Below are 18,925 nucleotides of genomic sequence, written 5' to 3' on the forward strand. Positions count from 1 at the left end.
AGGTAGAATTGTGTTCAAGGGGACCACGGGGTTGGCCTGGTTCTCTTAAAGCTAGTATTCTTGCATCAGTGAAACTGGAGAACAGCAACTCCAGCATAAAGAAAATGCCAGGGGGGCTGCTGGACTGATTTGTTTTATGCAAGTACCATTTAGACAACACTTTCATTCCCTGTCTGTAGTATTATGATTATTATTATATAAGGAAAGCAAAACAAATCAAGGTAATGTTCTAAACCAAATGTGGGAGGTTCAAATTTCATCTCTACCCTCTCTTTGTGACTGAACAACTTAAGGATTCTGAATCTCAGTCCTTCAATTCTAAAATGGGGAGCACAGGAAACTACCTCTCTGGTAAGAAGTAATCTCTAATTCTTTTATAATGATCTGAGTTTGGCTTATGACTGACACATGATGGCTCTTTTTAAAGAGAATTTTATTTGGAATGAAAATATAGAGTCAACTCTTCCACTTCCTCTGGGGAGGGGGCAAAGGGTAGGGTGGGGAGATGTTCACTTAAAATACATAAGAGCTTGCCTTGCTGTGAAAACCTTCCTTGGTAAAATGACAAAAGCTAGATGGTAGTTCCAATCTAGACCCTAGGATAGGGCAGGAAATATTCCATTTTATGATTATTTAAAGAATTTGTATTTTCTTCAAAGCACATGAGGTCTAACATGGGGTCTAACAAAACAGAGCCCTTGTGGAGTAGTTTCTGCATGTGCACAAGCTTCTGCTCTTGGGTCTCTGTGCATGGTGTGTTTGTAGAGAGTTGAGCAACATAACTCAATCAAGAGCTAAAATGGCTGTCTGTAGAGCACCAGCCTGGCTGACAAATGTGCTTTGTCCGGTAAACATTCTTCTTTGAATGAATGATTCAGACTCAAACTGCATGTTGGTAACTATATTTTAAACCAAAAATTCCTCACATAATAAATACATTTTATGGACATTAACTTCAATTTTACTTCAGAAAGCTATTTACAATATAAATAATTATAAATGGAAACACTTTGCAAGATATCATTGACATAGCTATTATTTTCTACTTTACATTCCAAAGTAAAAGTTCAAATTACAAGTTTATACTACAATATCACTAAAAACTATACATTGCAAGAGGGTATTTTGAACCAGTATCTTCTCTCACAAATATAATCCTTTTTATAGCATGTCAGTCAAAAAACAAGCATAAAATATTTTATCTTTCTTGAAGTGCCTCTTGTTTCTTTTTTTTTTAAAATCTATTACTTTGAAAAGAAGTTACAATTATTGGAAAAATTTGTGCATGCCAATTTCATTTCTTTTGAAATGTAAACACATCTTAATTATTGGGTAGAAATTTAATATGATCTGGTGTGTCTAAGATTATCATACCTCTTTCCTTGTTTATGAAGGCAAAGTTTACACAGCAAATCCCAGTAAATAAAACTACAATGATTAGCTTAAAATTATGAATTAGAATTTCTTGTATGAATCATCATACATTCACATTGGAGATAGCACATTTATAAATTCTCAAAGTAATATAAAAGTCATTGTGTGTGTGTGTGTGTGTGTGTGTGTGTGTGGTGTATTTTCTGCACAGTGCACAGTCTTAGAGAAGGAACGCTGAACAAATGTCTATATGGAATTGAGTGTCATCTTACCTTTTGAATGTAAGCACTACCCGTACAACCTTTGTGCACAAGAAATAAACACTACTCAAAACTTTCCCCCAAGAACATTTCCTATTTATGATACACTTGCATGTATCCACAGCTGTTCTGTCACTCAATTAAAATTTAGAATGTCTTATCCACCATATATTTTCACAGTAAGAGCTAGCCAACAGATTTTTACCTACAGTGAAATCCTTACTCACAAAAACCTGACATTTACATGAACGCTCAGTTACTAATTTGGAGGACTTACATTCTTTGTTAAGTCATTCAGAAAACTGGATATGTGTCTACATCTATCATTTGAGTGAACTAAGAAACCAAAGCCAGACATTCGATTTTTTTTTTTTTAACAAGAAGGACTGTACCACAGTGTAAGCTATTCCAGGCAAGATAAGTGATTCCCAGTCAAGTCTTCAGCTTTCACTCTGTCACTCTCAATTACTGCTAGCACTAATAGATCATACAAATAGCTTAGTGATTAACTGGTTCTGAGAGAGAGAAACAAACAGAGAGATACTGAGCAAAAGACAGAGTTATGAAACAGCAAGTCTGTATTCAGAGTGTTTCCAGCTATATTATCATGTGATCTAGATCTTGTGGGGGGCTTTCATTTTATTTAAAAATATCTATTCATACTTTCCAAATAATCTCATATTAGGATTAAAGTCCACATAAAAAAAGAAATGGAAATGGAACATATTATTCTTTTAAGGAGATATCATTCAAGCTTATTTTAAGTGAGATTCTCTGCCCAAAGGCAGCATGTGGCAGCAGGGTGCAGACGTTAAGAATACTATTTGCTGGGAATACTCCAGCCCTATAAACTAGAATCAGAAAATAATAAGTAGTTTTCTGTATGAACACTGAAGAAATTGTTTATTACATCCTGTCTGGTTTTGAATGTCCTATCAGTTTTGACATAGTGTCTTATACAGGCAAGTACAATTTAGAAATGCTGTCACATTAGATTTTGCATGTGATGTCAAAAGATTTGTGGAGCCAGAGCATACATAAATGTCTGATCTACATTGTCTCTGACCTTAAAAATACATCCAAAAAGAATATATCAACTGTATGTTCTCAATAATAATTTTAACAGAATTTTCACAAGGAAGATTGGGGAAATAGATATTTCATTGGTCATATACAGTTTTAAATTTTATCTTGGTAAAAAAAGGAAATGGGCATCAGAGATAGTCTTACTATTTCCAGATAAAATTGACTTTTTAGAAACTGATGAATTGTGCATGTTGTAGTGATATAAATGGATGTAACATTTTTATGAATTCCCAAAGTGATAGAAGGGAACATGCTTCTCAGGCTTTCAATTTTTTAGCAAAGATGGGAAAAATCAAGGATTAAAAATAAAACTAATTTAATTTTAATTGCTTGTTACTGGGAATGTGTTTATTTTACACCCCATATTTTTAAGACACAGATAATAATTCTTTATGAGCAAATATGTTCCTGTAGAGAACAAAATAATGTAAATTACAAATACATTTTATGTATCTATATGAACAGGAAGAAGTCACCTAGTTGTAAAAGGTCAATTAATTTTGAGTCATTTAAATAATCATGCCATTCTGCAAAACAATGTAAGATATATATATTGTGAGTCTATGAGGCATTATATGCAATATTATAAAATTGCCACTGCAAAATTGACATTTGTTTAATTAAATAAATGGCTAATGTATTTTAAATGGGTCAATCTACCAAGATTGTTAACCAAAATATAATTTAGAAGATTCTGTCTTTTTTTGAAAAATATTTGTTCTGGCATTCTGGGAAGCATTGCTCTTCCTTATGAGGCTTTGTCTGTGGAGTCCGCAATTTATTTTTGTATAAGTTATCCTCCACATCAAAAACTCAACTGGAATTCCTTTAGTGACAATCTTCTCTTTAGTGTTAGTTCAAATTCCTAGGTTCTTCTTTCTATTTGTTACAGAAGGTACCTCTGATACCCAGCAATAGAACTTACTTGTATAGATTTTCTGCCCAAAATACATATTTATCAAATATTTGTGTCTTGTCTACAGAATTCTGCAAAACCATCACCACTCTGAAAACATTTCTCATGTTGAAATTTTATCCAAATCATCTGTCCTGTGTGTTTCTCAGAAATAATTTTCTCAAAATTACTGAATATTTCTCTTATGGAGTTCAAATTTTAGTTTTCATTGTCCTTTCAGCATTTTTGAAAGTATATTTAAGTACATACGCTATTTTCTCACTGACTTGCACCTTTCTTCATTTTCATTGATAATATTATTCTGTTATACTGCAGTAGTTAATTTTTTGTAGCCTCATGTACAAACAACCCAATGTTCAACTCTAAGTTTCCTGTCATACAGACTGTCACCAAATGACTGTGTTGAGTGATGAAAATACAGTATGAATCCCTGAGTGTCCAATACCATGTAATGTTTTCATACTCATCAAGTCCTTCCAGTACATTCTCCCCCTTAAATATGGCAAAAGTAACAGGCATGTGAATCCCGAAAAAATATTATGCATGTAACTTTTCTAACCAAACATGTCATTTTTCTTTGAATAGTAGAGAATAGTGCATTAAGTAAATCTTACTTTTTTTTTCTTCCACTTCATAAATTTCTACCATCTACATTTGGCTGCATCTAAGAGAGAATTGACTATAACTCCTCCTGCCTGAAAGAGACCACACATTACCTAAGTAACAAAGTATCTAGACCTCTGAATGTATGGAAAATCCAGAACTACCAATCTTAAAAACTCATAACAGAGATTTAACTGTTTACAAGTTTACTTCCACCAATGAATCACAGAACCATAGACAAGAGCTGCCTTTCAGACCAGAAAACCAGGATGCAGGGACTGTGAGTGATGTATCTATGATCCCAAAATTAAGTGACAGGAAAGAGCAGAATGGAAACCCAGAGATCTTAGAATCTAGTTTACTGAACTATTTACATGGACATAGGAGCAAGTATGTTGTTTTCAGTGTCTACAAACAGCAAAGAAAGTCAACATTTTTCCATGTGAATTTCCCATGCACCTTTGGAAGCACTTGTCTATCTGCCTAAGCTTTTATCTTAGACTCTCTCTCAAGAGGCTTTTCACATATGACACACTGTCGTATCTGTGCTTTCAAATGTTTTAAAACACTTATCCTGTTGTCTTGTAGTACTTTACAGAACTTCCTTAGTTACTTTTGCAGTTATCAGCATTTTGTCTGGGTAAACTGGTTTAAATTTCTGACTTGTGTGTTTTGTACACTAGCCCCCAAAATGTTGTTTACCTGTTTCAGTCTCAAAAGTTGTTTTGAGATTTAGTATCATTCTACACTGCTTTGCCCTTTCCTTCACTAAACCACTTACAATTGAGTAGGCTATGTTTTTTACATGTCTCCCAACATTTCAATGCTGTGGCTTAGAAAGATCCTTACTGTTGTGTCAATCCAATCCTGGTCCATGTCTAACTCAAAAGTAAAGTGGAAAATTACTGCTTCCTGACTGCTTGTAATGGACACCAGGTGAAAACACACTTGTGTACTGTAACCAGCACCATTTCTCTAATGAACCAAATGGGTGGAGTAGTTTAAAACCATGAAGAAGAAGAAACAAGTTTACAAGACATACCCTTCTCTTCTTTACTTATTTTGAGAACTGGTGTTTCCTTAAGAAGCTTTATGTGACAGGTAAGGAAAAGTACCCATTTTGTGTATTTATGCATGTGAAGTGTACATAGCAGTTTGTAAGTAGCATAAGGTCTATGTGTATGAATTCTATTAGATTGTCACGACACAATGTTTTCATTCATCAGCCCTTCCAAGTGGCATATATGCTTAATTTGCATTAGTATTTCTCAATTCAAATATATCTATTATGGTTCTGCTATAATATGTGGGCAATTTCTATATTCATTTTAGCTTAATTATCTGTGTATAACCCTGAATGTTGGTACTGTTTTTGTTTTGTATCCCCCCCCCCACAGGAACTCATGTCAAATAGCCAGAAACTTTAATTTAGACTTTCTAACAATCCGTGGAATAGTAAATGCTACTAATGGGGTATTAAACTATAAATGTGTTTCAGAGACCCTTGAAAAAACAAAATATCTTAGAAAAACATCAGCTTCCATTGGTTATTATAACAGATGTCCCCTTGTGTCCTTGGGCTGGGTCTGGTTGCATCCTCAGGTGGGAAGTTACATCAAAGTGTGAGCCATTGCAGCCCAAGGAATAGTTTCTAATAGTTTCACTGTCATATAAATGCTCCAGGGCATATCCAGTTAATGTATAGGCATGCTTATCAAAATACTGCCGGTGGGAGCCAAAGCAGTTTGGAGAAATGGCAGGATGCTCTCCTGTTGTCTGATGAGGAGACACATCTGAATGTAGGTAGTCTTTAGCCAAGATCAAACTGGACTTTGTAATGCGATCAGAACTGGGACTACTTATCCGAGACAGTGCAGTGGGGCTGTTGTCATAGTCATTGTCATGAGGGCTGAGCATCTTTCCCTCTCTCTGCTGGACATGGTCACATGGTGAAGTGCTGGCAAGAGCAGAGCTGTGGCAGACTTCCCCTGCTGGTGGGGCCTGTTGATAGTTTGCAAAACAGATGGAGTGTTTTTTCCCAGCTCCATTAATGGACGCCAGTTGGTCTGGAGGAGCTTTCCTTAGCTGTAATCTATTCTCCTCCTCTTTAATCATCTGCTGCGTGGCTCTTATGAGAGTTTCAATTTTGCTAGGTTCATGTGGGCTGTTTTGATACTGTTCGGTGCGGTATCGGTCACCTGATTCACTGGCTGACCCAGGGTCTGGAGAGCTGACCACGCTATCTTCATCCCAGTGACCTCGACCTACGTCATAAAAATTAAAAAGTAGATAATGTCAAAGTTCACACACACACAAGTGCATTTCTTTTCTAGAAAAAAAAACTTACATCTTTCATTTTAATGCAATATTGGAAATAGAAACAGGCCTATATGACAGAATATTGACATTTGTACAAGAATTCAGATATATGTTGGATTCATATGTAATCAATGGGTTTCAGTTGCAGATAACATTTATAAAATGCTTCTTAGAAAATAAACTTCATTCATGAGTTGTGAATGTCAATTAGTAAAACAGTAAAGTACATTCATATTTCCCTATGCATGTATGTTATTGGACATACACATCTACAAATAATACGAGGAAGGTGAATACAATTTGTTTTTATTATTAGAATGTTTTCAGTTGCATTTAAAGAAGACAATTGTATAAGCTGAACTATTATATTTTTTAAAAAGTCATTGAAAATTTTTAATAATTCTTGGTTTGTTTTAAATGAGATTACACTAAAGCTCTAATGTTAGCTTTTTTAAAAAATTGGGAGTTGGTACAAATGCTTGTATATGGGTGTGTGGATGGATAGATGATATAGCTATAGAGATATGTTGTCATAACTAAAAGTATAAATACTTTGTTACCAACAGTAGGGTAAACATATTAGCTTTGGATGTAACAATGGAAACTTTGGTTATTTCTGAAACAGAACTCCTATTATTATTGAAACAAAGTCTTGAATAAATAAATATTGACATTTTTATAACAATTTGTTCTTAACCAAGGTGGCAGATCTAACACTGAAGAGTAATGTATTCAAAATATATTTCAGAAACTGAATTATTCTTGGTCTGAAAAAATACAAAGTGTAAAACTAAAAGAAAGCAGAGACATAGGAACCATGGAAACTGCTTAATTTTGCAGAAGAGTCCTATATCACACAGACCATTGCTCCTTTCCTCTTTTCTTGTTTTATTTCTAATATTTTCTTCCAGCCATATAGGTTAAGCCATATAGGTTTGCTTCTCACCTTTATCTAGCAAGTAATTGTGCTTTGCCCTGGGTTTCCATTACCAGACTACCAAAATGTTCCTTGTTTCTTAACAGGTTGTTTACTCAAAAGAAAAGCAGAAAAATAAAATGCAACAATGGAAAGAAGTTAAAATTGCTCATGGAAGTGTCTGCCAGGGGACATTGTGATGAGGACATGATCGAGCACATTTCTCACGCTAAGAGCAGGGAGAAAATTAACAGGGCCTTCATAATGTCACTGACTTTTAATAAAATAGGGAAATTATCAAAGACATGCCTAGAGCTGTACTTTGAATGATCAGGATAGACTCTTAACTCATTTTTTTAAGAAGTAATTACCAAACTAATTTACTTTGTAATATACAGAATAATTTAGTTTGAAGAAAGTATTACCCATTATCAAAGTTTTAACACTAGTCCATTTCTCTGGGCTGGTAAAGCTGTATAACTATCCCAAGGTGAAAATCCAGATGGTTTCTCCTTTTTTTTTTTGTTGTTTTTGTTTTTGTTTTGTTTTGTTTTTTCGAGACAGGATTTTTCTGTGTAACAGCCCTGGCTGTCCTGGAACTTGCTCCATAGACCAGGCTGGCCTCAAACTCACAGAGATCTGCCTGCCTCTGCCTCCCAAGTGCTAGAATTAAAGGCGTGCACCACCACTGCCCTCTCCACCTTTTTAAAGGTAGTATTTTGCTTGTCATGGTGATGGGAGGCAGTACTGGGACTTGGTTCCCAGAGAAGCTATACACGTCTGCACAAAGCCATAGTCCACTAAGCAAAGACTGCCCTGTCCAACACAGCAACAATGCCCTTGCTGATAGACAGCTGCTGAGAGGATACCTAGGAGAAGACACTGAAAACTCTAAATACAGCTACAAATTCAACAGATTCATAAATTGCTGATGTTTAATTTCTACTCTTTATAGTTTTTAAAATGAGAAATTTTTTTCTCATCTGTCATAAATATGCTAACACTACCAAAATAAATACACTTAAGCTGCGTGAACTTAGTTCTTAAAATCCCACTGGTGTGGGTTTCTGTAAATCAAAAGCAGAAAATCACTGGGGTCAGTCTCTCCAGTGCACAGCCTTCTGCTGGGGACCTGGTACCCCTCAAGCTCTTACCATGGATTCTGTGGACAGAGGTGATGTGCGGCATGCTGTTCTCATAGGTTTCTCTGCTCTCCGGGGAAACCTTGGTAAGCGGCAAGGCTGCTCGAGAGCCCCACCAGGGATCTCTCCCAGTTGGTGGTGCTCCTAAGAAGTACCTGCCTGCCTCGCAGCGGCCCCCCTCACAGGCTTGAGTGTGGAAGTGCCTGTCCTCCACCAGCCTGGAGTGGTCCAGGGCAAAGCCATAGCAGAGAGAGCTGCGATCTGGGAACTGCCTGTAAGCACATGACACTTCGTGCTGAGAAACAGGCCTCTCTGGGTCCAGGAGCTGTGGGGAGGCAGTATCAGTCAGGGGACTTCCACCCCACTGGCTGTCATGGTCAGACTCCGATCTTTCAGTGTGGAATCCCGAATACTGAAACCAAAGGGGACAATATCAATAATAAATAAATTAGATTAAATTTTTTTAAACCTTTATCCTGCAGTTATTGAAGGTCACGTAGGCCTGAGGCAGTCAAAGACTCACTGTATCACTAAGGTACCCATTAACTTTGAATAATTTAATTAGCTAATACCCATACAGAAAATACTCCTGGCTGTTGAAAGAGATAAAAAATAATAGCCAACATCGAAGTCCTAGGCACTAAATGGAGTGAATTACCCCAGCTAGTTCTAATAACCCTTCAATGTAATATCAATGTCCTCAGTGATGTCGATAAGGATGGTAGGGCACAGAGTAAAATAATTGGCCAAGACCACAAGGGAGGACTGAATAACAAAACCAAGACTCAAAGCCAAATTCTTAACCACCACCCAAATGAACTTCCCTAAATAAGAGTCCAAGAAATTTTCTTATCTTATATCAGTTTGCTTTTCATGTTTTTTTTTAAAATAAGATTAAAAACTATAGCTTAAGGTACCAAGGTCCTGAGCTTTAATCATTTTGTTAAATTCTATTTGTTTAATTATTTATTTTTTATTGTGTATGGGGGGATGTGTGAGTATATGGATGTGAGTGTGAGTGCCCACATAGGCCAGAGGCTTTGAATCCCCTGCAACTGGAATTACAGGTGGTTGTTAGCCATCTAACATGGGTATTGGAGATGAAACTTCAGTCAGCAAGAGTAATATCAGCTCTTGACCAATGAGCCCTCTCTCCACCCTGAACAATTTTGCTAAACCATTAACTCTGTGAAAGCTGTGTCAGGTACATGGTGAGTACATAACAGAATAGCTACCAAATGCTTCCCTAACTCAAATGTAACTTTCAAAGTCTTGCTCCCATGTAAACCTTGTTCATAGATAGGCTTCTGAAGTTCAGTTACACACAGGATCATATGGGAGGAACACAGGTCATCTATCTTTGTTGGAATTCTGCTGCTCATCTTCTCCAAACTATATCATTGGATACTGAAACAAAAAGTAAAACTCGAGCCAGCAGGATGACTCAGTGAGTAAAATCATTTGCTGCCTAGAACTGAATTCAGTCCCCAAATTTCATAGCAGGAAAAGAAAGACAACTCCCACGTGTTATCCTTCTAACCTCCACATGTTCATGGTGGTACCCATCAGTGTAGCTAATGCACATCTACATTCACACATGCATATTATACCTATACACATAAGTGCACAACAATGTGCATGCAACAATAAAAATTTGAATGTAAAAAATAAATAATATAAAATGATTCACAACCTCCCAAGGAATGTGCTCAGTATCAGAGTCCCCCTAAGCCACTAAAATTGGTACAAGAAGGTACTCTGAATACCACCAGAAGAGAAAGTTAATCATCTACCCACATCAGCCACAACTCCTGGAACATACAACAGTGACCTGCATATAAGATATGCTGGTACAATAGTAGTACAAAAGTGTTACAAAGTTGTAGGAGTAACCAACCACTCTTTGATTGAATTTAAGGCCCATTCCATGAGCTGGAACCCAGACCTGACACTGATGGGGTAGTTAAGAACTTGAGACTGCATAGACCCAGGCCAAAGGGAAAACCAAGAACTATGATTTTGCAACCATAGCAAGAAACACAATAAGAAAGTGATTCCTGATGACATTCTGGTATATCCATAGATCAATGTCACACTCAGCCATCATCAAAGAAGCTTCTTTCAGTAGATGGGAACTAACGCAGAGACACAGAACTGGACAATGTGTAGAGAGTAAGAGACTTTGGAGCACTCAATCCTAAATGGGATGTCTTTATTAAACCATTCCCCTAAAGGATCAGGTGTCTATGACTGGACTGCTACTCACATCACCAGGGAGGCTACCTGGAAAACAGGACCCCAAGAAAGACACAAGGATCGCCCAATGACAGAGAAATGGATGAGATCTACATGAACAACCTGGACATGAGTGGGAGTAATAAAGGGCAAGGGTCGAGGGAAAGAGAGCGGGAGATCCCAGCTGGATCAAGAACAGAAAGGGAGAACAAGGAATAGGAGACCATGGTAAATGAAGACCACATGAGAAAAAGAAGAAACAAAGTGCTAGAGAGGCCCACAGAAATCCACAAAGATACCCCCACAGTAGACTGCTGGCAATGGTCGAGAGACAGCTGGAACTGACCTACTCTGGTGATGGGATGGCCAAACACCCTAACAGTTGTGCCAGAAACCCCATCCAACGACTGACGGATCTGGATGCAGAGATCCATGGCTAGGCCCCGGGTGGAGCTCCGGGAGTCTAATTAGTGAGAAAGAGGAGGGTTTATATGAGCGAGAATTGTTGAAACCAAGGTTGGATAAAGCACAGGGACAAATAGCCAAATGAATGGAAACACATGAACTATGAACCAAAGGCTGAGGGGCCCCCAACTGGATCAGGCCCTCTGAATAGGTGAGACAGTTGATTGGCTTGATCTGTTTGGGAGGCATCTAGGCAATGGGACCGGGTCCTGTGCTCATTGCATGAGTTGGCTGTTTGGAACCTGGGGCTTATGCAGGAACGCTTGGCTCAGTCTGGGAGGAGGGGACTGGACCTGCCTGGACTGAGTCTACCAGGTTGATCTCAGTCCTCAGGTGAGGCTTTGCCCTGGAGGAAGTGGGAATGGGGGATAGGCTGGGGGGAAGGGGAGGGGGCAGGAGGGGGAGAACAAGGGAATCTATGGCTAATATGTAGAACTGAATGGTATTGTAAAATAAAATAAAAGGAAAAGAAAAGAAAAAAAGGAGAGAGCTAGGGAGATGGCTCAGTAGATAAAGTGCTTGTCATACAAGGATAAGGACCTGAGCTAGAATTCTCCAGAACTCATGTAACTAGACATGCAGCCGTATGTATCTGATATCTCAGCACACAGAAGCAAACACAACTCTGTCTAAAAGATGGTAGGTGCAATGTGTGACCCAACAGCCAAGACTGTCCCCTTAACCTACATGTATACCTGCACATACACCTGACCACACACACATGCACACACACACACACACACACACACACACACACACACACACACACACCATACACAAACAAAAGGAGAATAGAAAGAGATAAGAGAAAACACAAACCAATGTTGAAAGCAAGTCCACGACACGTTTTCTCTCTTAGCCTACCTACTACATGACGGGGTAGGGAATCTGGGCTCTACTACCTTTGTCACTAGTTGGTTGAACAAATCACATGTGCTGGGCCTTTCACAGAACAAAGCAAAGACTCCACCTTCTACCAGGCCTACCCTGAGCTTGACTCTTCCCACTTGAATACAAGTAGGCAACTCTACCCAGGGTGCTTGGGAAGAGAGATGAAGTACCCAGGTTCTTGTCAAGCAACCAAAAACTATGTTAATAGATGTCACACTCAGGACGAACCTAAATGCAAATTCCAAGTTCAAAATTCTTCCCATGACCATTCTTAAATTATTATTTCAATTATTTTCCAAATACACATAAGAGCTATCTGCATTTTCCATTAACAACAACAGAAAAAAGTCCAACTTAATCTCCTTGCAGGACTGTAGATGGAAGACACCAAAGCACCCCCAGTTCTAATTCCTACATCACAACTGCCACCTGCCACAAGCCTTTTCTCCTAGTCACGCCAGCCTCTTTCCACAAGACAGCAAGTTCTCTTTCAGCAAAGCAAGTTTAACACATCCAGGTCTAGCTGAGTGGGGAACTGAATTTGTGTTTTCTTCAGCAATGCTTGCCTCAGAGAAGCTCAGCTATCCGTACTGTTCCAAGCAGGGAGTTGTCCATGCATCACTTGTTTTTATAAAAGTATAAACTAGACCTATTTTTGAAGTGCTCCAGTCAAGATTTCTGAGCCCTGTTGAGTGGGAGAGGCTTTCCCTGAGTGTATATTGGAAAGTAATATCACAGCAGAGAATAGTCTATGAATTGCTCATGAAGAAAATCCAACAGGAGGCAACCTGGGCATACATGAGGTACATATTTCAATAGCACTGGAAAAGAATCTGAAGGAAGCCTCTTGTCAATAGCCTGGAAAGCAAAACAATAAAGACACTGCCCTGAGACATTGAATCAGGCAGAGCAGGGTGGCTGATCACTCAGACCATGAACTTAAACTGCTTTGACACTACAGATGGAGTCTAGATATAAATGTTTGCTTTTTAAGGAAAATGTGTGAACTTATACCAGCACACAAAAATAAAGCTCAGATCCATAGTTACTTCTCTTCTTTTATCTGGTTTAGGTTAGCTTTTATGTGTGTATGTGCTGTTTTGTTTTGCTTTGCTTTGCTTTGCTTTGTTGTTTTGTTTTGTTTTGTTTTGTTTTGTTTTGTTTTGTTTTGTTTTGTTTTGTTTTGTGAGATAGAGTCTCACTGTATAGCCTGAATTGTCCTAGAAGTTACTGTATAAATCAGGCTGGTCTTGAATTCGCATAGATCCATTTGCCTCTACCTCCCTAGTGCTAGGATTAATGGCTTGCACTACCATCCCTAGCCACACTTACTTCTTAAAATGAATTGTACTGGATATAAACATTGTTGTGAATACTAAAACCTCATTGTTTGATATGAAATATTTTTTAACTTTTTGAACTATTTTTATTTTTTGAGATTACTACAATTACATCATTTCCCCTTCCCACCTCCACCTTGATTTATGGCCTCTGGACTATTTTTCTTTAATTAACCTGCTGGTTTCATATAATGCTATTTGTATGTGTATGAATTTGTTGCTGACCACTTGCATTGGTGATTTGAAATATTTCAAGTCAAATACTTGGGGAAAGACAGAAAGGGGTGTAGAGAATGACTGCAGTGAGTTCTGGGTACAGAGAGTGCTGTAGAAGAAAGCCTCTGGTCTACCTCAGTTCTACTTTTCCATTTCTATCTCCTTACATTTACAAGGTCTTGGGCAGATGATTTAATTTCTTTTAACAAGGAAAAGGACCTGATGGCAGTATTCTACCAAAGGCTAAATCAGAGTTGCCTCACTTAATGGAAGAGGCATTTGGTAGAGAAGACAGACTTATTTCCTCACTCATTCTTACTGTAACTTCCAGGGTAACCTTGGCCAAATGACTTCTTCTTCTCTAGCCTCTTCTGTAAAATGATACATTGCATTACATGAGGTTTTCTCTGATGTTTCTTTCAATTGTATTATTTTACATGTACAAAAGTTAATTTGGTGTCCTCTCTACTGTTGAAACATACTTTCTACATCTATCCCTATATTCAATTCATTTAAAGAAGATAATTACTAGATAGGATATTCAGGTGGAAAACAATCATATGAAACTATGTTCAACAACATTAGTGACTAGGCAGATGTGAGTTAAAACCACAGTGATTTATCATAGTATGTCCATCAGGTTGGCTAAAATTGCAATAACATAACACCATATGCTGGTAAAGATGAAAGGAAACAAGGTCAAACATGCAATGCTAATGGGAATGTTAAAGGAGATAGCCACTCTGAAAAAACAGTTTTTAAAGCTTTATAAAAACCTAAAGGTACAATTACCATATGCAGTCTGGGCCTTCCCCTCCCCCACAATGTGAAAACTATATTCATATGAAAGCCTGCACACGAACGTCTACAGTCCACACCCAATTTCCAAGCTCTCTCTCATCATTCTCTTCTATTTAAAATTATTTTTAAATGAATAGAACTTACCATGTTACCAAATTTTAAGTGAATACTTTAGGTGAATTTTCACAATGCTGTGTCGGTAGCACCATCTCTGGACTGGTCATTCTGGAAAGCTGGCCTCCTTAGCCACCAAGTGATAAATCAGCCTTCCTTCTTCCCACCAGCCCTTGGCAACTGACATTTTACTTTCTACCTTTATGAGCTCGACAGTTATAGGTATCTCAAACATGTCTTTTTCTAACTGGCTTATTTGACTTTATGCCCTCAGGTTTATCCATAATGTAGAATACATCACATTTTAAGCTGTATAATGGTTGAATGTTTGCTTATATGATATGTTTTACCAATCCATTCCTGTACTGAGGGCTTGGCCCATTCCCATTTGTTGATAAGCTGTTATAATAAACATATGTATACAGAGATCTCCGATTAGGGCCCAATAACTCCTATATAGACCTCACTTCAGTTGGGGGTAGGACAAAATGGGACTACTGGGCTATATGAAAATTCCACTTCTCATTTTTCAAGAAATTGTCATACTAAATTTCCAAAGCAGCCACAGACATCATGCATTCCTGCCAACACCACAAACCCCAAAGTAATAACATCTCTGTATACTCAACACTTGCTACCTCCTCTGTGTGCGTGTGTGCATATGTATGTGTATATACATGTACACATGCACACCCATGTGTTGATTGCAGCCATTGTAATGAATGTGTGAGGCAGTATTTTATTGAGGTTTTCATTAGCATTTCTGTAAGATCAGTGATCTTGAAAATTTCCATGAAAGTATAGGTCTCTTTTTTGAAGAACTATCATTAAAATCCTTTGTCTATTTGGTTTTGGTTTGGTGTGGTTTTTCTTTTGAAGTTTCTATACCAGCTTTGTTTCTCTTTCTTTATTTTTTTTCAGAATGCTAGACAATCATTTTATGACTGAGCTGTATCAATAATCTAGCCCTAACTTAATAGTCAAAAACTAGAAACAAAGTAGTGATCCTTCAGACTATAGATAGCTAAGTAAAATGTAGTATATCTCTACCATGAAACATTATTCAGCAATAAAAGATAATGAAGTATTAATACATACAACAACATAGATTTCCAAAGAGTTATGCTTAGGACAGAGAGAGTCAACCTTAGAAGATTGTATAATTCAAACTATATACCATTCTTTGGTATTATTTTATTTTCTCAGAACTGGAGATTGAATCCAGGGTTGTTTACATGCCAGGAGCTATATCTCCAGCCCTTCTATTGCTCTTTTTTAAAAAAAAGACAAGTTCTCATCATATTTCCTGGTTTGGTCTTGAGCTCACTTTCTAGACTAGGTAGGTCCTGACCTTACAATTCTCCTGTTTCAGCTTCCTGAACTGCTGAGGTTATAGGTCTGAGGCAATAGATACAGCAATATAACATTATTGATGACATGATTAAAAATAGATATAGAAATCTATAGGTGCTTGTTGGGGTTCAAGAACAAAACCAGGTACAAAAGAAAAATTGCTATGACTATTAAATGGAAACTTCTAAGATCCTTGTGGAGTAAAATCTTCTCTGCCTTGACAATAACAATGCAATATCATGGTTATGATAATGTACTGCAATTTAGTGAGAGTTTATCATTATATGTTGTTCAGATCTTAGATGGTCTTTAATAAGAAACCCATAGCCAGATATCAGGGTGAAAATTGAAAGATCAAGGAAGCAGAAAAGCCAGCCACTAATTCTTACTTCTACAAAATCCTCAGCCTAAAGAGAGTGAGTTTCTGTTTCCTCATACCTTATATACCTTTCTCTGCCCTGCCATATTACTTCCTGGGATTAAAGGTGTGTGAGCTTCCCAAGCAAAGGCATGAGATTTCAAGTACTGGGATTAAAGGTGTGTGCTACCACTGCCTGGCTCTGTTTCTCTCCTATACTGGATCAATCTCTTGTAGCCCAGTGTGGCCTTAAACTCACAGAGATCCAGACAGATCTCTGCCTACTGAGTAATAGGATTAAAGGTGTGTGCCACCACTGACTGACCTCTATGTCTAATCTAGTGGCTGGCTCTGTCATGTGATCCTCAGGCAAGTTTATTAGGATATACAATATATCATCACCACAATTATAAATATGTGTGATGATTCTACTAAAATCATACATAAATTTACAATTTTATCAGTTACATGCTTCAATTTCATATGAACTTATATTTGTATCAAAATTAAATTTTGATTACAGTAGCAATAACATAAATCAGTAAAATGTAAATAAATATACCACAGGGCATTCAATAACCATAATGTAAAATAATATGACAGTGTTATCTACAGATTAAATGCAATCCCCATCAAAATACCAACACAATTCTTCACAGACCTGGTAAGAATAATACTCAACTTCATATGGAAAAACAAAAAACCCAGGATAGCCAAAAGAATCCTGTACAATAAAACAACCTCTGGAGACATTACAATCCCTGACCTCAAGCTCTACTATAGAGCTACAGTAATAAAAACAGCTTGGTACTGCCATAAAAACCGACATGTGGACCAATGGAATTGAATTGAAGACCCTGACATTAATCCGGACACCTATGAACATATAATTTTTGACAAAAAAGCCAAAACTATACAATGAAAAAAAAAGCATCTTCAACAAATGGTGCTGGCATACCTGGATGTCAACATGTAGAAGGCTCCAAATATATCCATGCCTGTCACCATGCACAAAACTTAAGTTGAAGTGGATCAAAGACCTCAACATAAATCCAGTTACTCTGAACCAGATAGAAGAGAAAGTAGGAAGTAGTCTTGAAGGCATTAGCATAGAAGATCACTTCCTAAATATAACACCAGTAGCACAGACACTGAAAGACATAAATCAATCAATCAGGACCTCTTGAAACTGAGAAGCTTTTGTAGAGCAAAGGACATGGTCAAACAAGACAAAGTGACAACCTACAGAATGGGAAAAGATCACCAACCCCACATCTGACAGACGGCTGATGTCAAGAATATATAAAGAACTCAAGAAATTAGACATCAAAATTCCCAACAGTCCAATTAAGAAATGGGCTATAGAGCTAAACAGAGAATTCTCATCAGAGGAAGCACAAATGGCTGAAAGACATTTAAGGAATTGTTCAACATCTCTAATCATCAGGGAAATGCAAATCAAAATGACTCTGAGATACTACCTCACACCCATCAGAATGGCTAAGATAAAAAACACTGAAGACAGCTTATGCTGGAGAGGATGTGGAGCAAGGGGAACTCTCCTCCTCAGCAGAGAAAAACAATGACATCATGAGGTTTGCAGGCAAATGGATGGATCTAGAAAAAATCATCCTGAGTGAGGTAACCCAGACTCAGAAAGACAAACATGGTATGTACTCACTCATAGGAGGATACTAGATGTAAAACAAAGGATGACTAGACTGCTACTCACAACTCCAGGGAGGCTACCTAGAAAATAGGACCCTAAGAAAGACACAGGGATCCCCCAGTGACAGAGAAATGGATAAGATCTACATGAGCAAACTGGACGTGAGGGGGAGGGGTAATAAAGGGCAAGGATCCAAGGAAAGAGAGTTTAGGGGAGTGGAAGATACCAGCTGGATCAAGATCAGAGAGGGAGAACAAGGAAAAAGAGACCATAGTAAATGAAGACCACATGAGAATAGGAAGAAGCAAAGTGCTAGAGAGGTACACAGAAATCCACAAAGATACCTCCACAATAGACTACTGGCAATGGTTGAGAGAAAGCCTGAACTGACCTACTCTGGTGATAGGATGGCCAAACACCCTAATTGTCATGCTAGAACTTTCATCTAATGACTGATGGAAGTGGATGCAGAGATCCACAGCCAGGCTCCAGGTGGAGTTCCAGGAGTCCAATCGGTGAGAAAGAGGAGGGATTATATGATTGAGAATTGTTAAGACCATGATTGGAAAAAGCACAGGGACAAATAGCCAAACTAGTGGAAACATATGAACGATGAACCAATAGCTGAAAAGTCCCCAACTGGATCAGACCCTCTGGATAAGTGAGACAGTTGATTAGCTTGGACTGTTTGGGAGACACCCAGGCAGTAGGACCGGGACCTGTCCTCAGTGCATGAGCTGGCTGTTAGGAACCTGGGGCTTATACAGGGACACTTTGCTCAGCCTGGGAGGAGGGGACTGGACCTGCCTCGACTGAATCTACCAGGTTGAGCTGAATCCTCAGGGGAGTCCTTGCCCTGGAGGAGAT

General features: G+C 38.0%; 1 protein-coding gene across 6 annotated transcripts in view; it reads right to left on the reverse strand.

Annotated features, from left to right (window-relative positions):
- Window positions 1-886: 886 nt before the first annotated feature.
- Sim1 (SIM bHLH transcription factor 1) overlaps window positions 887-18,925 on the reverse strand; it is a 79,773-nt gene continuing 61,734 nt past the window's right edge. For all 6 annotated transcript variants that reach the window (XM_076552339.1, XM_006983743.4, XM_076552338.1 and 3 more), the window contains 2 exons: window positions 8,629-9,028; window positions 887-6,503 (listed from right to left, as the gene is read on the reverse strand). In XM_076552339.1, the coding sequence (XP_076408454.1) occupies window positions 5,773-6,503; window positions 8,629-9,028 (1,131 nt within the window). In that variant the 3' untranslated portion in view covers window positions 887-5,772. The remainder of the gene's footprint in view (window positions 6,504-8,628; window positions 9,029-18,925) is intronic.

Source organism: Peromyscus maniculatus, chromosome 16 (genome assembly GCF_049852395.1).
Source record: "Peromyscus maniculatus bairdii isolate BWxNUB_F1_BW_parent chromosome 16, HU_Pman_BW_mat_3.1, whole genome shotgun sequence".
Classification (NCBI taxonomy): Eukaryota; Metazoa; Chordata; class Mammalia; order Rodentia; family Cricetidae; genus Peromyscus; species Peromyscus maniculatus.